Raw genomic sequence first — 19,914 nt, forward strand, 5'->3', positions numbered from 1 at the left:
TGGTGGGTATCGTAGAGGGCACGGATTGCATGAGCACTGGGTGTGGTGCAAAAATAATGAATACTGTTATGCTGAAAAAAAAAAAAAAAAAAAAAAGGCAAACACGACTTACTGAGGCCAAAATGGAAAAGAGAATATCTGTAATGTAAAGATGGCAATGAATTTGTTACGTCCAATAAAACATTTCTTTTTGAACGAAGGAGCTCTAAAGGGATCTTTCATCAAAGAAAAAGAAAGCAGTACTCTCCGCGTGCTCCTTAATTCGTAACGTAAATTCATTGTAATAATTCTAAAATCCAAGGCTCAATAGAAGTATAAGAAATTCACTTGGAGGGGGATGGAGGCAGCCCCCAGTGCTAAAGTGTGGCCCCTGGGGTCCAACAGCCTCCCAACCACTGTAGTGACAGATGGAGTGGGAGGGCCTGGCAGAGTCCTCAGAGCCAGCCTCCAGGGCATCGACACAGCGAACCTACCTCACCAAGGGGCCCAGCTCAAGGTGTCCACTGCTCTGGTCCTCTGACCCATGGGCCTGAAGCAAAAACATGCCTGGAGACTGCCCACTGGTTCTTCTCTCTCTCCTCCCCTCAGCCTCTCTGCACTACCCCGGGCTAAAGGCAGGCGAACCAAGGCTCCAAGAACAATGGTTTGATCTCCCACTGGAAGTGAAGAATTCATCTTAGTCTTGGAATAGGCTTTCCTTATGGTTTGTATTTCAAGACTAAGGACACTTAAAAGAGAGAAATCACATAGCTCACCTACTGCCAGCTTGGCAGCATAATTTTTAAGAGTCAAGAATGAATACTGGGTTATTTCCTAAGATTGAGCCTTTAAAGTCCAAATGGATGCTGCATAGCCATGTGCACACTTGAACATGAAAATGATCTCCCATCAAGATCTCCCTCTTCAACTAAATCAACTGAAGTGGTTGGAAGAATGGACCCCCTATCTGACCAAACTCAGCCAGACAAATTAAATCAGTCTTTTAGAGCAAGAAGTAAAGCTGTTACAAGGGTGGCCTAATCAATTTCTGCTTGTACCACCACTGAGCAGCCCCCTCCAGGATTGCCACCTATATGTAGGTAGTGTCTACAAGAGTACCTGGCTAAGACTGTGAATAAAAGCTGAAATCCTGCCAGGGTCCACTCACCAAGCCAAGTTAATTGGTGTAAGGCTGTATCTACTCAGATGACGTGGCTCCAAGGCACCCTGTATGGGCTAAATGCAGTTCTGACCATCCTACCACCATATCCCTCTCCTACCCAGGATTATATTCCTTACCTCAGATGGACTAAAGATGCTCATGAACAGATTAGGCTTATAGTAAAAGATGAAATATCTGACACAAAATGAAATTAATTCCAGAGGTAAACTCAAAATATTACTACAGATATGAATTATGTTTGTGTATATTTTTATACATATAAATATACAGTTATGTGGATACACATTTCTATATATCAGAAGTTAGCACAACTTAAACTTAGCAAATGTGTAAAATTAAAAAAATTCACTCTGGATTTCTATATAAAAATACTTTATGAAAGAAAAGAATTTTTTTTTTACATTAGATAATCAGTTTTGGCTTTTTATATTCTAAGTTCAGACAATTTTGAGCTAAGAGAGAAAAGATAATGTCTATGTTCCAAAGGAGATTCTGGTTAGATTTGGTATGTTCTCATTTTCATTACTTCTCTTTTTGAATAAGAATCCCACTCCCTAGTGAGACTGCTCACTAGGGTACCCATCATGGTTAGTTGCTTCCTCTTGGTACCCATCCTCCCCATTGTAGCAACAAATTTATCTTCCCAAATCAAGGCTGATACTATTTAATGTCCACTTAAAATTCCTTCCTATGACCTCTGCTTCTCCACTGTATACTCTAGGTTTTACCATTGTTGTCAAAGTCCATGAAGGAAATTCTTATGCAATAAACAGGCCCTCGGTATAACAGCCCTATTTATTTGTGCTCCGTAATTATTTTCATGGTATAGAAAACAAATGTGTAAGCAAAGATAAACTGAGTATGATTTTAGTGCCAAAATAATACTCAAATATAAATGAAATGAAATGGTGACATGCTACTTAAAAGTGTACACTGCCTAGAGAATGAATTAGCAGTCAATTTTTTTCTATTTTAAGTCAAAAAAGAGTTATAAAGATTTCATAAATGAATTGACAAAAGAATGATTCTCTTAAAGTTTACACAGAGCAACCCTGAGATTAGAATGATCTGCATAAGCTTTCAGACAGTTTTTAAGATTACTTTATTAAGATTATTTTAAGGCAAATTAATATCACATGAATGATGCAAAAAGATAAATATGTAATGATATTAGCATCAGTTTCAGGTAAAATATATAAAACTCCATATGCTTCTACCTGTCTACTATATAAAAAGATTGATTCAAAGTCATTTGCCATTTTGGGAGCACTCAGTCAGTTAAGTATCTGACTCTTGATTTCAGTTCAGGTCATGATTGCAGGATTATAAGATCAAGCCTGCTTCAGGATCCATGCTGGGCATGGAGCCTGCTTAAGAAACACTCTCTCTTCATGAAAAAAACAAAAACAAAAAAAGTCACTTGCCATTTTTGCGAGAAGTCTTCTGCACAGTCATTGGTGGGCATGATTGGGCAGGAACTACATCTGAAGCAGCAGGAGAGCCGGTATGATGAGCCTTTACTTTGTCAGCCCAACTAACACCTGTAGGAGCCAGACGGGGAGCAGCCACTGTGCCAGGTGAACCCCTATGGAGAAAATTCTGCATTAATAAATCAAATATAAAAGCTAAAATTTTTAAAATTTAAATATATACTTAATATTATTTTGGGTCTCTTTTTCTGATTTTTCTTTGTTATTTCCTTCCTCTACTAAATTTCAGCTAAGGATCTTTTTTTTCTAATTCCTTGTGATATAATTTATTTGTTTTAATTATTTTTTTAATACAAGCATTTATAGAATAAATTTCACTCTAACATCTACTTTTGCCACATCCCATAGGTTTTTGGAATGTTGTGTTTTCTTTTTCTTTGAGACATATTTTGATTTGCCACTTGATTTCTTATTTGGTCCACTGCTTGTGCAGCAGTGTGTTGTTTAATATTTACATATTGAATATTTAATATTTACATTGTAAAAAATTTAAAAATTTGAAAAAAATTTAAAAGTGAAAAAATACCATGAAATATTATGCAGCCAATAAGAACAAATGCAATATGCATGATAAAAAAAAAAAAAGAACTTGGGCTATTTCCAAATAAAAAAGCAGTGTAACATATTATTCCCCACTCATTTGGTTATATGTCACGTTTCTATCACTGTTATTTACATCATGTTTATTTAAATGAAATTTAGCACAGTTCAAAATTATTTCAACTTCACCCCAAAAAAGCTACAATCTTAAATATATACTTAATATATTTAAATTCTAAATAAATTGGGTGTGTATATCCACATATATGGAGTACCATACAACCAGAGCAACTGAAGTCAAATACAGTCATAAATTTATGTTGGTCTAATACTTCATTAATTCAATATAGTACAACATATTGTACGAGAACAGGGATAATATAAAAGCTCTCATTAATTCAGTTTAAAAGAAAATTTCAGTTAAATGGGGAACCTTATAAAATACATATTTTATTTCAATTTAGACATTTATTTTATTTCGATTTAAAAACTCCTATCTTTAAATAATATAAATGTGCATTAACTTGTCAATCTATTGACAGAGATACTATCAAAACAGGCTTTCTCTTTGTGTACATTTCTTACATGAACCATGCACAAGTATAATGCCTCATTGGTAATATTCAATTTCGGTCTCTTTAAAATGAAGTGAGAATTTAGTGACACCTATTAAACATTCTAAGTGAATAATGCTCCTCAACTTTGACAATATTTTCCCCAATCTTTTGACAGCAAAACTTTAATAGTTCACCTTTATCAAAGCTTTCTAAGAACTTTAAGTTTTCACAGAAACAATGACTCTTTCTGTATCATACTTAACTGTTTTATTTAATATTTAAATTATGAGTTAAAATAACGAAGAAACTTTTAAATAAGCAAGTTTAGTTTAGTTTATATTCTGAGTAAACATTTAACTCAACTAGTAGGAGAAAAGTGAGTAGATAATTTAAAAGTAGACTATGAACCACAATTTTTCAGCACACTGAAAAAAACAGGGTTTACATTGATAATAAAGAATGCCATTTAATCCAACAATATGATTATATGGAGATCAGTGCAAGAACTTCTACCATGCATGCATTAAAGGCTTCCAATGTTAAAAGAAAACATGTATTATACAACATTCTGAGCCACAGACCAATGGAATACATAATATAAATACATCCCTTAAAATGTTGCTTGAAGATACAATTATTTGGTTTTGTTTGCTTATATACCTTTCTCCTATTCCATTAAAGTACAATTACTCTAAGTTTCCAAAATCCATTAACCTTCACCTGAGGAAATACTATTCAATAATCTCAGCTGAAAGCAAAAATTTGGTTCTACCTAGTAACCTTAATGAGCTTTTACTAAATGCCAGGTACAATCTTAGGTGCTTGGGATACAGAAGATATGACAAGAATTTGTGTTAAAGATCCTAGTATGAGTACAAAAAAGAAACATTAAAAAGGTTGTACTACATGGCAAATGTAATAATAACACAAGTAGATGCGAGGTTCAGCAGTAACAAGAGATGAAGATGACAGTGACAGGGTTGGAGTGAGGATAAAAAGCAATTAAGAAAGGTTAGGTTTTAACAGAGGAAAGAGAACTGACAGAGCAAACTATTTACCACCCCTCTATTACACATCCAGTATTAAGAGTCACTTTAAAGAATTAAGAGTCCAAACAAAACTGTGTCTTAAAAAACAGATTTCCCCAGGGACATTTAAGGAAAACAACAGTGAGGGCTGTTTAACATTAGAGCTGCCAAAAGTTGCTGTAACGCTTGGGGCAAACAAGGGCCTAAACAAAAAATCTTTAAAGGAAAATCTGGAGAATGGAATGGTCACAGGGGGCTTTGAAAAGCTCCTACATGTTCCTGAAAATCAAGACGGCCACACAGAAGTGAGGGTTCTGTGCATGCCCCAGAAAGATCTGAGAAGGCCCTAACACCTCACTTCTAACTAATCTTGAGGCTATGAGGAGGCCGGAAGTGAATGCTAGAGCACTGAAGGTATGTACAACATATACACAGAACTAGGAAACTTTCATCAAATCAAGTAGAAACTTTAGTGACTGCACATGACAAAGAAAACAGACTGCAGAAAACTAGTTCAACAGAGTTTTTGAACAGTAACAATATCACCACCACAAAGCAGCCACAACAACAAATCCTGAAGAGGCAGCAATCTGATCTCCAAAGCTGCCAAATTACTTAAAATATTCAGTTTCAACAACAACAAAAAGTCACATGACATGCAAAAAACAGGAAGGTATGACACATTCATACACACAGTAAAAGAACAGTAACTGAAACCGTCCTCAAGGAAACCCAGACATTGGGCTTCCTAGACAGACTTTAAATCAGGTACTATAATTATCTTCAAAGGATACTAAAGAACAGAAGAAAATTGTATCTAAAAACTAAAGTATGCAAACAATGTTTCACCAACTATAGTATTAATAAAGAGAAAATAAATATAAAAAAGTACTACACAGATATTCAGGAGTTGAAAATATTAGTAACCGCAATGAAAAATTCACCAGAGGGGCTCAACAGCAGATTTGAGCTAGTAAAATAAACAATCAGCAAACCTGAAGAGAGGACAATTGAGATTATCTGAGAAACAGAATGAAAAAAGAAGGCAGAAAAACAGAACCTCCAAGACCTGTGTAACACCATCACAAATCCCAAATCGGTATAGAGGGATTCCCAGGAAAGAATATTTGCAGGATATTTGCAGAAATGGACAAAAACTTTCCAAATTTGATGAAAAACATTCATCTATTCATCCAAAAGGTTAAATGAACTCTAAATAGGATAAACTCAGAGACCTACATCACAAACTATTCAAAGACAAAGATAGAATCATGAAAACAGCAAGAGAAAAGTGAGGCATCTCAAAATGGATCCCTAAGAATAACCGTTGCTTTCTCATCAGAAACCATGGGAGTCAGAAGAAAGTGAGGGGGGTGGCCTGGGTGGCACAGTCAGTTGAGCATCCAACTCAGTTTCAGCTCAGATCATGATCTCAGGGTTGTGAGACTGAGCCCCAAGTCAGGATCCACACTCAGCATGAAGTCTGCTTGAGATTCTTTCTTCCTCTGCCCCTCCTGCTCATTCTCTCTCTCCCTCTCTCAAATAAATAAATAAATCTTTAAAAAAATAAAAAGAAATTTTTAAAAATTAAGAAGGAAGTAATAAGACATGTTCAAACTCCTAAAAGAAAAAGACTTTCAACCAAGAATTCAATGTACTACAAAACTATCCTTCCAAAACCGAAGGACAAATTAAGATATTCTCAGAAAAACAAAAACCAAGAAAAACTGTCAGTAGTAGACCCGCCCAACAAGACATACTGAAGGGAGTCCTTCAGGCCGAAATGTGAGGACACTAGACAACCGGAATCTACATGAAGATATAAAGAACACTAGTAAAAGTAACTACACAGGTAAATACAAAAAATATATAAATGTATTTTTCGTTTATAACTTTTTTCTATCTGATTTAAAATATAACCACATAAAACAATAATTATAAAACTGCATTGATGGGATTACAATGCATAAAGATACAATTTTCATGACAGTAACACAGCTTATGATATATATTTAGATCTTTTGTTGTAAAAGAAATTGCTAATTCATGTTATGAATCATTTAGCATGACATATGTTTATGGGTTTTAATTTCTGGATCCTAACTATATTTGAATATATTACATTTCCTAAAAGCTAAATTTTATTCTCTTGGATTTTTTTTATTCGAAAAATTTCAAACACATAACAAACATATACATGGATTTTTTATGTGGAATATCAGTTTATAATACTGTATTATTCATAGAAAATAATTAACTGTAATCCAAGTCAGTTTTTTTTAGTTCATCTCACCCAAAATTTAAGCTTCTTCGAGCATTTGATGTTACGCTTATTCTATCTGTCGATGGACTTGGAATCACGTGACGTCCTGGAGACATCTTCTTTACTTCCCAAGCCAAAGAAGTTGGTCTGTCAATTCAAAACATAGAAGACATTAAATTAACAGAGAATAAAAAGAAAAACCTAGTATTTTCCCTTTGTCGTTGGTGGGTGAAAACATAACCAGGTCACAAATTTTCCCTAGAGTCACCAGAAAGTTTACCATATTACCCAATAAACCACACAGATGATGCATGGTCCAGGATTTTCTACCCACTGCAGCACACCAACATAACCCTATTTCTCTAAAAAAGCCATGGGTTTACAAAGACATGAGATATACTATTTACATTTTAAAAGCCTCCACATACTCAGCTAAAAACATATGTAAAAGACAATTGTACTAAATCAGGCTACTTATAAAAATCAACTTGTGTCTACTACCTGGAAAACTGAGTTGCAGAACAGGACAGAAAAACAGTTTCGAGGGTTAAATGAAGAATACACAAGAAAATATGAAGTCTCCTTTCCTCTACATGAGAGTGGGAGTGTAAACATTTCCTTGCTCTTTGCTGGTAAAGCTAACTTCTTCACTGGCCCCAGAACTTTGACAGGATGCACAATCTTTACTAAACTGTTTTCCAGGGATACCTGAGTGGCTCGGTCGGTTTAAGCACTCAGGTCATGATCCCAGGGTCCTGGGAATGAGTCCCACATCAGATTCCTTGCTTAGCAGAGAGCCTGCTTCTCCCTCTGCCTGCTGCTCTACCTGCTTGTGCTCTTTCTCTCACTCTTTCTCTCTTTCTGACAAATAAAATCTTAAAAAAATAAATAAATAAATAAACTGTTTTCCTCTAGTAGCGTTTTCCTATATTCCTAATGGCCTCAGCACAACCCTCCATAACTCCCCAGAATCTCCTTCCCTCTTACCTTCCATTCAATCTAGTGGTTGTGATTTTTTTTCTCACATTAAAAAGTAGTATCTGATGGGGCACCTGCATGGCTCAGCTGGTTTATTTGACTCATGATTTCAGCTCAGGTCATGATCTCAGGGTTGTGAGATCAAGCCCTACATAGGCTCCACGCTGGGCATTGAGCCTACTTGAGATTCTCTCCCCCACTCTCCCTCTGCTCCTCCCCAATCTCTATCTTTCTCTACCCCTCTCTAAAAAAAAAAGTGGTATTGGTCGTTAGAAAACAAGAAATTAAGATAAAAGATTATCCAAATAAAGTCTAAATTAATTTTCAAATCACCTTTCAGAAAGGTTCTAACAAATTACACCTCTACTAGATGAAAAGTGCCCATTTCCCTTGAACCTTGCCAACAGTTAGGATCTTGTTTTAGAAATTTCAGTGGCTTATGAAAGAGATGGCATTGCTTGCAAAGTAAAAAAATTACTACCTGACACTTTATAGGAAGAGTTCGCTGACTCCTATGCTAGAGTTTTGGTTTTGTGAGAAGTTTTCTTTTTCTTTTTTTAATAGTTTTTTATTGATTTATCTAGTTATTTGGTGGGGGAGAGCATGAGTGGTGGGACGGGCAGAGGGGAAGGGAGAGAAAATCTCTAAAGTCACGAGGTCTTTTTCTTACAAAAATTTCAATAATGGTGTGTTTTTAAAAAAATTCATTAGCAAAATTTTTTTTGTTTTTAAAAAAATCATATATTTTTATTATCATTACTAGTGAGGCTGAGCTTTTTTTTATTAGCTATTTAAATTTCTTCTTTGGGAGAGTGCCTGGGTGACTCAGTCATTTAAGCGTCTGACTCCTGATTTTGGCTCAGGTCATATCTTGGGGTTCTGAGATCAAGCCTTCTGATGGCTCCATGCTCAGTGGGGAATCTGCTTCTCTCAATTTCCTTCTGCCCTGACCCTGCTTATGCTCAACCTCTCTCTCAAATAAATAAATCTTAAAAAATATATAAAATAAAAAATAAATTTCTTCTTCGGGATTAGCAGGTTGGTAACTTTTGTCATTTTTTCCACTGGGATTTTCATCATTTTCTAATTTACTACTATTACTACTACTACTACTACTACTACTATGGTTACATATCCTTTGGCAGAGATAACATAACTACTTAAATTTTAATCTTTTATGCAGAAAGGCATATTTTATTCCTATTAAATCAAGCCTATAAATACCTTCCTTTGTGGTTTCTGCCTTTGTCTTATAAAGTCCTTACCCACAATAAAAATATATAAATATTTATGTTTTCTTCTCTATGTACAACTGCAGTTTTTACATTTGAATCTCAAATGAATTTTGATGCATGATTTGAGGAAAGTAAGATGGATAATGCCATCTATAGGGAATTTAAGGTTGTTTTCTATAATCAGGGGCTGCCTCAAGAAGCAAAGAGCAGATATGCTGATAACCAGTTAAGATAAAAAGAGAAATCTCAGGTATACTTCTGAACCATGGTACCAGGATAGAGTTCACCTTGGACTTGGCCTCAGAATCTTTCTTAATACTATCCTCAACAAAGCCACCGCTACCTGACTATAGTTTATAAGCAGGCAAAAAAAAAAAAAAAATTAGTTCTCTTCTTATGCATTGGTGGTGATATTTGTAGACCCTTTTGGATACAAGAAACAGAAACTCAAGCTGAATTTGAAAAGTAAAAGAGGGGCGCCTAGGTGGCTCAGTGGGTTAGGCCTCTGCCTTCAGCTCAGGTCATGGTCCTGGGGTACTGGGATCGAGCCCCGCATCAGGCTCTCTACTCGACAGGGAGCCTGCTTCCCCCTCCCTCTGCCTGCCATTCTGTCTACTTGTGATCTCTCTCTCTGTCAAATAAATAAGTAAAATCTTAAAAAAAAAAAAAAAAAAAAGAATGAAAAAGAAATTAAAGATTTACTCTAAGGATATAAACTATATAAAAGGTCAAGGACATCCAAGGTGGGGAAAAACTGGAATAAAGAATCATGAGGATTAGACCAAGAGGAAAGAAGCATAAAAGCAACAATCTTAAACTCTCAAAGACCACATGATTTCCTTCATCCCTGATTCCCCTTGTATATCTATTCCATTTTCTTTGAACTTGCTTTCTTCTACTTATCTTCACAAGAACAACAGAGCCACCAATCTCTGATCAGCATGATGATCTCTTAACTTGGTTCAACCCAATGAAGGAATGTACCACCCCTAAATTTAATCACTTCTCAGAGATTAAGGGTGAAACTGCTTGGTAGAAATGTGGACTAGGCCTGATCTACCCAGGGACTGTGGGTAAAGCAAGTACAAAAAAAACCGTATCAAAACTTGCTATTATGAGAGGAGAGATAAGTCAGTCAGAGAAAGACAAACATCATATGATTCCATTCATATGTGGAATTTAAGAAACAAAACAAATGAACATAGGGGAAGGGTAAAAAAAAATAAAGTAAGACGAAAACTGAGAGGAAGGCAAACCATAAGAGATGCCAAACTCTAGGAAACAAACTGAGGGTTGCTGGAGGGGAAGTAGACAGGGGGAAGGGGTAATTAGGTGATGGGTATTAAGGAGGGCACTTGATATAATGAGCACTGGGTGTTGTATGCAACTGATGAATCACTAAATTCTACATTTGAGCCTAAAAAAAAAGAAAAAAGAAAAAAGGGGGAAAAAAAGAAACAAAACAAAGGTTGGGGGAGACAAACAAAAAAAATGATTCTTAACTATAGAGAACAAACAGATGGCTAGAGCCAGGGCAGGGGAGGAAGGGCAGTGAATGCGTGAAACAGGTGAAGGGGATTAAGAGTACACTTATTGTGATGAGCATGGAGTAATGTATATAATTGTTGAACCACTATTCCGTACACCTAAAACTGATACAACACTGTATGTTACTACACTGGGATTTAAAAACTTTTTTTTTTTTTTTTCATTATAAGAAACAAAAATGTTACAAGGACCAACACAACATGGTTTCCCTGGATTTGGTTTCCTGGGGATCAAGACTCTGAATTTATTGCATGGGATTCTTTCACTCCCCTGGTTTCCCCATGGAGCTGATAGAACAAAAAACATGTTCTTTACTGGATGATTCCACTTACAGAAATTGAACCATGGTTAAATCCAAGGGAAAGAGGCAGCCTAGGCCTGTCTTCTCTGGGAGAAAATATATGATAGTAGCTTCATGTGACTTGGCCTAGTCCACAAGGGATCGGGTCTCATTTATAAAGTAAGTGAATATCTGTGTTTGCACATAACCAAAATAATACTAAGTCTAGCTGATCATCAATCTTTGGAATATCTCTCAACTCTCCCCATTGCTACTACTCCAGTCTGAGTAGCCATAATCTATAAACTATCCTGCTGTACCTCAACCTTACCACACTACAGCCAGAAAGATCTTTTAAAATCACAAATCTGAGGTCACTTCCTTACTTAAAAATATTTTATGGCTCAAAATAAATTCTAAAGTTTTTATGATGTCCACAGAACTCTACATGATCTGGTCCCAGCCTACTTCTCTAGGCTCAACTCATGCTACTCCTCCCCTTGTTCTCTCCATTTCAGTCCTGCTACACTCGAAATTCCTTGACTTACTATGCTCTCTTCTCCTTCCAGGTTATCACATATACCATTCCCTCTACGTGGGGTTACTCTTTTACTCTTTTTGTCATGCCGACTCCTACATGATATTTCTGTCTCACTTAAATACGACCTCCTTGGGTAAGTCTTCCTGGATTCAGCAAACTGGTTGATGGTGCTTTTCCTTATCCCCAAAGTACACTGTATTTTCATGACACTTTGTACACTGTTAAGTATTTAACATCAATATTTCCTGCAAATGCACTATATACTTCATGAGGACATGGACAGTGTTTCTTTCCTTCTTCACAACAGTCCCAGAGACTGATGCATAGGACTCAGATGTTGTGTGGGGATTCCAAATGAAAGTTTCTCAAAACAGATGAACCTTGGCAGGGGGGGAGGCAAACCATAAAACAAACTTTTAACTATAAAGAACAAACAGGGTTGCTAGAGAGAAGATGGGCAGGGGGATGAGTTAAATGGGTGACAGGTATTGAGGAAGGCAACTATGATGAGCACTGGGGATTATATGGAAGTGATAATCACTAAATTCTACTCCTGAAACTAAAATGACACTATATGTAGTGTAATATTACATTTTTTAAATGTACATTATTTTTAAATATTGAAAAGAAAAAAGTGAATGTTCCTAAAGTAACTTTGATCTCTCATGACTACCCTAATCAAAAATCATCAATTTTCCTTACTGCCTTCCTCACATATGTATTTCTTCTTAAGGTAGTATATGTTTCCCTATTTAGGAAGAAATATATATATTTCCCTACATTACTTTCACTTCACACATGCTCTGCACTTCAACAGCTGTCTGAACTTGCTCTCTTCATCTAAAAGACCAACCACAGGGTGCCTGGGTGGCTCAGTGGGTTAAAGCCTCTGCCTTCAGCTCAGGTCATGATCCTGGAGTCCTGGGATCGAGCCCCACATCGGGCTATCTGATCAACAGGGAGCCTGCTTCCCTTCCTCTCTCTCTGCCTGCCTCTCTGCCTACCTGTGATCTCTCTCTCTGTCAAATAAATAAATAAAATCTTTAAATAAATAAATAAATAAAAGACCAACCACTTGTTAAAATCCACCACATCTTTTCAACATTTCTTCCTATCCTCCATGAAATCTTTCCTGATCTATCCTCTACAAGAGAGATGACCCCGTCTTGCCCTGAACACCTGCAGTAGTTTTTTGTGGTAATAAGTTCTATTTTTATCCCACCCTTAGACTACAAATTCATGGGAGTCCTAAATGCATCATATTCAGCAATTAAATCTCTATACTGGATAAAAGTACCTTGCACTAGTAAGTACCCAATAATATTTGTTACTGAACTGAAGGAGAAATACAGCTCCCAACTTTTAGATTGTTTATAGGTTTCAAGTTAAACTTAGGTCAAGGTCATTGTCAGTTTCAATTACTGCTTTTGAAACTGCTAGCTGCTATAAACACAAGAGTTCATTACCTGCTTTGAGCATCTGTCTTCTCTAGCTTTTCCTGAAGTTGAATCCAGTCAATCAATGCTTTAAAATCTCTTACGTAGTTATCCAGCATCATTAGCACCTCCTAATTAAAACAAACAATAATAATTAAATTCCTTCCTGAGACTGAAAAGTTTTAAGAACTGATGGACTTGGGAATTAATAATTTTTATATTATACTCCTCATTGAGAAAGCAGCAAAACCTACTGATTAAGTTTTTTAGGTCTTATTTTTATTCTCACTATACAGGACGAAGTTAGTAAAGTTGATAATCTAAGGATCGATAGATGGTACTGATATTCCTTCTCAAGATCCCCCCCAAGACCATTCTTTTAATAAACCTTTTTTATTATTAAGTTTAATAAACAGCAAAATGCATAAAATATACAGATTATTTCAAAGCAAAGACCCATCCATCCATCCACACAGACCAATGTTGGTCTCCAAAAGTTACCTGGTGTCCCCTCCTAATCACTACTCTATCCTTGCTCCAAGGCAACCACTGCTTTGACTTCTAGTAGTTTGATTTTATCTGATTATGAAATTCATATAAATGAAATCATATTTATTATTTTTTCACCTCTTGTGTATTTTTTTTACTAGATTCATTCATATTGCAGAATGAACCTGCAATTCATTTACTGTCATTCTTCAAGGTAACTGCTGAAGAGTATTTTATTGTATGTGTATTTATCCAATCTACAGTTTAAGAACAGTGGGGTGATTTCCAAATTATATGCTCTTATTTATATGTATGTCCTCTGCACATACGTATACATTTCTTTTGAGAATAAGCCCAAGAGAGGAAATACTGAGTCACAAGATGAGCATATGTTCTACTCTAGTGTATAACAACAAACTGTTTGCCACTCCCCACCAGCAGTGTATATGAGTTCTTACTCCACACCTTCGACTACACTTGGTATTGTCCATTTGGGGTTTTCTTTATTTTTAACCTGAGCCATTCTGGTTGACGGCTGTGTAATGGTCTCGCTTTTGTTTTAATATGATGATTATTAATGGTGTTCAGCCCTTTTTCATATGCTATTAGCCATTCTCATTTTGTGAAGTGCCTATTCAAGACTCTAGCCCAAGCACCTATTAAACACTCCTGCCTTTTTCTTTTTGATAGGAGGGAGTTCCTTACATCTTTTGGATATGGACCCTTTTTGGGCTATATATGTTAACCACATATATTTGCCTTTCCACTCTCATAATGGAATAGAATCTTTTGATGAACATAAATTCTTAATATTGAGGTAGTCTAACTTCTGACTCTTCTAAGGCTGATACTATTTGTGTCATTTTTTTTAAGATTTTATTTATTTATTTGACACACAGAGATTATAAATAGGCAGAGAGGCAGGCAGAGAGAGAGGAGGAAGGAGGCTCCCTGTTGAGCAGAGAGCCTGATATGGGACTCAATCTCAGGACCCTGAGATCATGACCTGAGCTGAAGGCAGAGGCTTAACCCACTGAGCCACTCAAGCACCTTATTTGTGTCATTTTTAAGAAATTATTTTCCTACCATAGGTCAGGAAGATATTCTCCAACACTACCTTTCAGAGCATGGGTCTTTTTCCGGAGTCTCTCCTCTGTTATATTGGTTTATTCTTGTAACAATACCAAACTAAGTTACCCTGCTGTAGTTCTAAAATAAAACTCAAGGGGTGCCTGGGTGGCTCAGTCAGTTAATCGTCTCACTCTTAATTTCAGCTCAGGTCATGATCGCAGGATTGTAAGACCAAGCCCCAGGACAGGCATGGCGCTGGATGTGGAGCCTGCTTAAGATTCTCTCTCCCAGAGGAGTTAGTATGGCAGACATGTAAAGGACCCTAATTTCCTCTGGTCCCTGGAATTTGGCTAGGCAATTACCAAATCATTCTCAACACCTATGAAATCAACCAGAGATGTGAGAAAAGAATTGCTGCAGTTCTACAATATAACAGCAACCATCTTTCACAAGATAGAAGGTGCAAGGAAGTGAATGGGAGGTGATATATCAGAAGACAAACCACGGTGGGAAGGGAGCCTCCACAAGCCAGGTACCAGAAAGTGTTACAAGCAGGAGAGCTCAAAATCAGAACTTTTAGAAGTCTGCCTGAAAGGTGCTCAGGTGGTGAAGCAGGGCAAAATCCCAGGTGGGACAGCATGGCCTCAAGATCCCCAGGGGTCACAAAAAGAAAGGGGGCAGAGTTCCCAAGCATTGGAGTGGGGAAACCAGCTAAACACAGTGAGTCCAAGTACCAGCTTTCTGCTCAGTGTTGCCATAAAGTGTTGCCATGAACTACTGTGACGTTGGGAAAGTGCTCTCCAAGCAGGGGTCCATTAAGAGGCAGACCCACAGAGAGAATCCCCTACCTCTCCTGGGAAGAACGGTGCAGGTGCACGCCCGAGGAGTCCATAAAGTTTGGAGACTCCAAACAGGTTTGGGGTGACATGCCTGAGATAAAAACACTCAGTCATAGGCTGGGTGAACACAGAGTGTGGATGGAAACCAGTGAGACAAAAGTGATTGACTGCTTTTCTGTGAGGACTCACTGAGGAGTAGGTGGGGGTGCTCAAACTTTCAGCTTTGGGGTTAGAGATCAGTGTGCCACCATTTTCATTCCCCCCATTGCTGCTGAAAGCCTTCAGGCAGCAAAACAGCCACATAGGACAACCACAGGCCACTTATACTGAACCCAGACCACTGGTAAAGGGGGATACAATTCCTCCAGGGCAATAATACCTGAGAATCAGCGCAATAGGCCCCTCCCCCAGAAGACCAGCAGAAACATCCAGCTAATCCCATGTTTACTGATCATAGAGAGCTGCAAAACTCCAGCTCTGGGGGAAAACAGTATATAGCATTCGTATTATTCTATAGTCTTTCAGTTCTATATTTTTTTCCTTTTCAGCTATTTTCTTATTTTATCAATTCTTTTTTTAAGTCTTTCTTAATTTTCATTTTTACATTTACATATTATATATATTCCATGTTCATGGATTGGAAGAACAAATATTGCTGAAATGTCTATGCTACCCAGAGAGATCTACACATTCAATGCAAACCCAATCAAAATACCACAAGCATTTTTCACAGAGCTAGAATAAACAATCCTAAGATTTGCATGGAACAAAAACAACCCTGAATAGCCAAAGCTATTCTGAAAAAGAAAAGTAAAGCAGGAGGTAACACAATTCCAGACTTCAAGCTATATTACAAAGCTGGAATCATCAAGACAGTACAGTATTGGCACAAACAAAGACACATAGATCAGTGGAACAGAACAGAAAACCCAGAAATGGACCCTCAACTCTATGATCAACTAATTTTTGACAAAGCAGGAAAGAATGTCCAATGGAGAAAAGACAGTCTCTTCAACAAATGGTGCTGGAAAAACTGGACAGTCACATGCAAAAGAATGAAATTAGACCGCTGCCTTACACCATACACAAACTCAAAAAAGGGGTGCCTGGGTAACTCAGCTGGTTAAGTGACTGCTTTTGGCTTAGGTCATGATCTCGGGGGTCCTGGGACAGAGTCCCACATTGGGCTCTCTGCTCAACGGGGAGCCTGCTTCTCCCTCTTCCAATCTCCCTGCTTGTGCTTCTCTGTCAAATAAATAAATAAAATCTTTAAAAAAAAAAAACCCTATGTGTAATAAATAAACAAACAAGCAAACAAACTCAAAATGGACGAAAGACCTAAATGTGAGACAGGAATCCATCAAAATCCTGGAGAACACAGGCAGCAACCTCTTTGTCCTCAGGCGCAGCAACTTCTTGCCAGACAAGTCTCCAAAGACAAGGGGAAAAAAGGCAAAAATGAACTATTGAGACTTCATCAAGATAAAAAGTTCTTGCAGAGCAAAGGAAACAGTTGACAAAATCAAAAGACAAACAACAGAATGGAAGAAGATATTTGCAAATGACATATCAGATAAAGGGCCAGTATCTAAAAATGGACAAGAATTTATCAAACTTAAATAAATAAATAAGATAAGAAAATAAAACTCAAAACCCAGCAGAGTAAATCCTCCAACTATATCTTTGACTGCAGGGTAGCCTAGGTTAATGCCAGCCCTTTGCATTTCCATAAAAATCCAGTTTCTCAATTTCCCAGGGGAAAAAGGTAGAATTTTATTTGTAATTGCATTGATTCTATAGATCAACTAGAAGAAAACTGACGTTTTTATAATACTGTCTTTTCTATTGTATGAACAAATTCATATATACCTATATATATATATTTCCACTTTATTCAATGTCTCTCAAAATGTATCAGTTTTCAGTGAAAAGGTTTTGCAAAACTTTTATTAGCTTTAGACCTAGGAATAAGTGGTAGTTGCTTTAAATTTTTTTTCATTTTCTGTTACTGTTGATTGTTATATTTTGAACTTGTATCTAGCAACTTTAAATAACTCAATACATCTGATAATTTCTATTTAGATTCTTCTAGATTTTCTAAATATGTAAATGTAAATATGTGAACTGTGAATAATAACATATTTATTTATTTCTTTACAAGCCTTATATATTTTATATATTATTCTTATCTTCCTGTGTTGGCTAGATTCCTTTTTTTCCCCTCTTTTTTTAATTAATTATTTTTGTTTTTATTATATTATGTTAGTCAATGTTGACTAGAAATAAAGAAAGCTGACTCTGACTCATTTCCAATTTCAGAAGGAAAGTTCTCAACATTTCACCAGTAAGTATGATGTTTACATAGGTTTTTTAGAAGTTTCTTTCAGTAAGGATGTTCTCTTTTATTCTTAGTTTGCTATTTTTATCATGAATAGGTGCTGAATTTTGTCAAATACTTTTCCTAGATCTATTTCATCTTTACCATCTAATTTGGCAATATTAATTTCATACTGAAAGATTAAAACCAACATTGCAGTACCAGAATGAACCTAATTTGACTGTAATCTGTTGTTAGATATTTGAATCACCAGATTTAATATATCAATATTTGTTTTAGTATTTGTACATCTGTACTGCTAAGTGGTCTGTACTTTCCTTTCTCATAAAAGCTTTGGTTATCGGGACGCCTGGGTGGCTCAGTGGGTTAAAGCCTCTGCCTTCAGCTCAGGTCATGATCCCAGAGTCCTGGGATCGAGCCCCGCATCGGGCTCCCTGCTCAGCGGGGAGCCTGCTTCCCCCCCTCTCTCTCTGCCTGCCTCTCTACTTGTGATCTCTCTGTCAAAATAAATAAATTAAAAATCTTTAAAAAAAAAAAAAAAGCTTTGGTTATCAAGGTTATGCTGAAAAGAGTTCTCTTTTTCTATGTTCTAGAAAAGTTTGTGTAATACTGGCATTTTTTTGCTCAAGATATAACTTTTTCTTTTCTTTTTTTTTTTAAAGATTTTATTTATTTATTTGACAGAGAGAGAGATCACAAGTAGGCAGAGAGGCAGGCAGAGAGAGAGGAGGATGCAGGCTCCCTGCTGAGCAGAGAGCCTGATGCGGGCCTCGATCCCAGGACCCTGGGATCATGACCTGAGCTGAAGGCAGAGGCTTTAACCCACTGAGCCACCCAGGCGCCCCAGCATTTTTTTTTTAAGATATAATTCATACACCATAAAATTTACTATTTAAAATTATACAATCTGGTCATTTTTAGTATATGCACAGAGTTGTATAACTAACTCCAGAATACTGTCATCATCCCAGAAAGAGATCCAGTACCGATTAATAGTCACTCCCCATATTCCTCTCCCTCCAACCCTTGGAAACCACTTATCTACTTTCTGTCTCTAAGGATTGGCCAATTCCAGACATTTCAAATAAACAGAATCATATAGAATATGGCCTCTTATGGCTGGATTTTTTTTACTTAAGGTTTTCAAGGTTCATCTACCTGATAGCATGTATCTGTACTTCAGTAACTTTAGACTAAATAATAGCATAAATAAACACATTTTGTTTATTCACTTATCAGTTGATGGAAATTTGGCTTGTTCCCACTTTGTGCCCATTATGAATAATGCTGCTATGAACATTTTTGTACAAATTATTCTATGAACATGTTTCTAATTCTCATGGGTGTATTACCTAGCAGTGGATTTACTAAATCATATGTAACTCTAAACTTAACATGAACTACCAAAACTTTTTCAACAACACTGCACCATTTTACATTCTGATCAGCAATATACAGGCTCATCTCATTTTATTATGCTTTGTCTTATGGCAGTTAGGAGATACCATGTTTTATACAAATTAAAGGTTTGTGGCAACCCTGCACTGAACAAGTCTACCTATGCCATTTCTTTTTTAACAGTGCTTATTTCATGTCTCTGTGTTACATTTTGGTAATTCTTACAATATTTCATACTTTTTCATTGCTGTTATATTTGTTATGGTGATCTATAATCAGTGATTAAAACTCATTAAAACCTCAGATGACTGTTAGCAATTTTTAGCAATAAAATATTTTTATTTAAGGCAAATACATTGTTTCCTTAGATATGATGGTACTGCACTTAGACCACAGTATAAACATAATACATATATGAACTGGGAAACCAAAGAATTCATTTGACTCACTTTACTGTGGTATTTACTTTATCACAGTGGTTTGGAACTGAACCTACAGGATGTCCAAGGTAAGTCTGTATGAGGGTCTCAATTATTCACATCCTTGAGCACTTGCTATTTCCCGACTTACTGAGTCTAGTCATCCTAATGAGTGTAAAGTGGTACTACTGTGCTTTTAATCTGCATTTCCCTGAGGACTAAAATTGTTGAGCATATTTTCATGTGCTTTCTGGACACAGCATACCTTCTCTGAAGAAACATCTATTCAAATCATTTGTACC

At 36.5% G+C, this 19,914-nt stretch overlaps 1 protein-coding gene across 1 annotated transcript in view; it reads right to left on the minus strand.

The window, feature by feature from the left end:
- The window catches only part of SCAPER (S-phase cyclin A associated protein in the ER), a 478,259-nt gene that overhangs the window by 392,931 nt on the left and 65,414 nt on the right, over positions 1 to 19,914 (minus strand). The window contains 3 exon segments of the mRNA XM_047736200.1: positions 2,587 to 2,747; positions 7,071 to 7,187; positions 13,089 to 13,189. Coding sequence (XP_047592156.1) covers positions 2,587 to 2,747; positions 7,071 to 7,187; positions 13,089 to 13,189 — 379 coding nt within the window.

The sequence above is a fragment of the Lutra lutra genome, chromosome 7 (assembly GCF_902655055.1).
Source record: "Lutra lutra chromosome 7, mLutLut1.2, whole genome shotgun sequence".
Taxonomy (NCBI): Eukaryota; Metazoa; Chordata; class Mammalia; order Carnivora; family Mustelidae; genus Lutra; species Lutra lutra.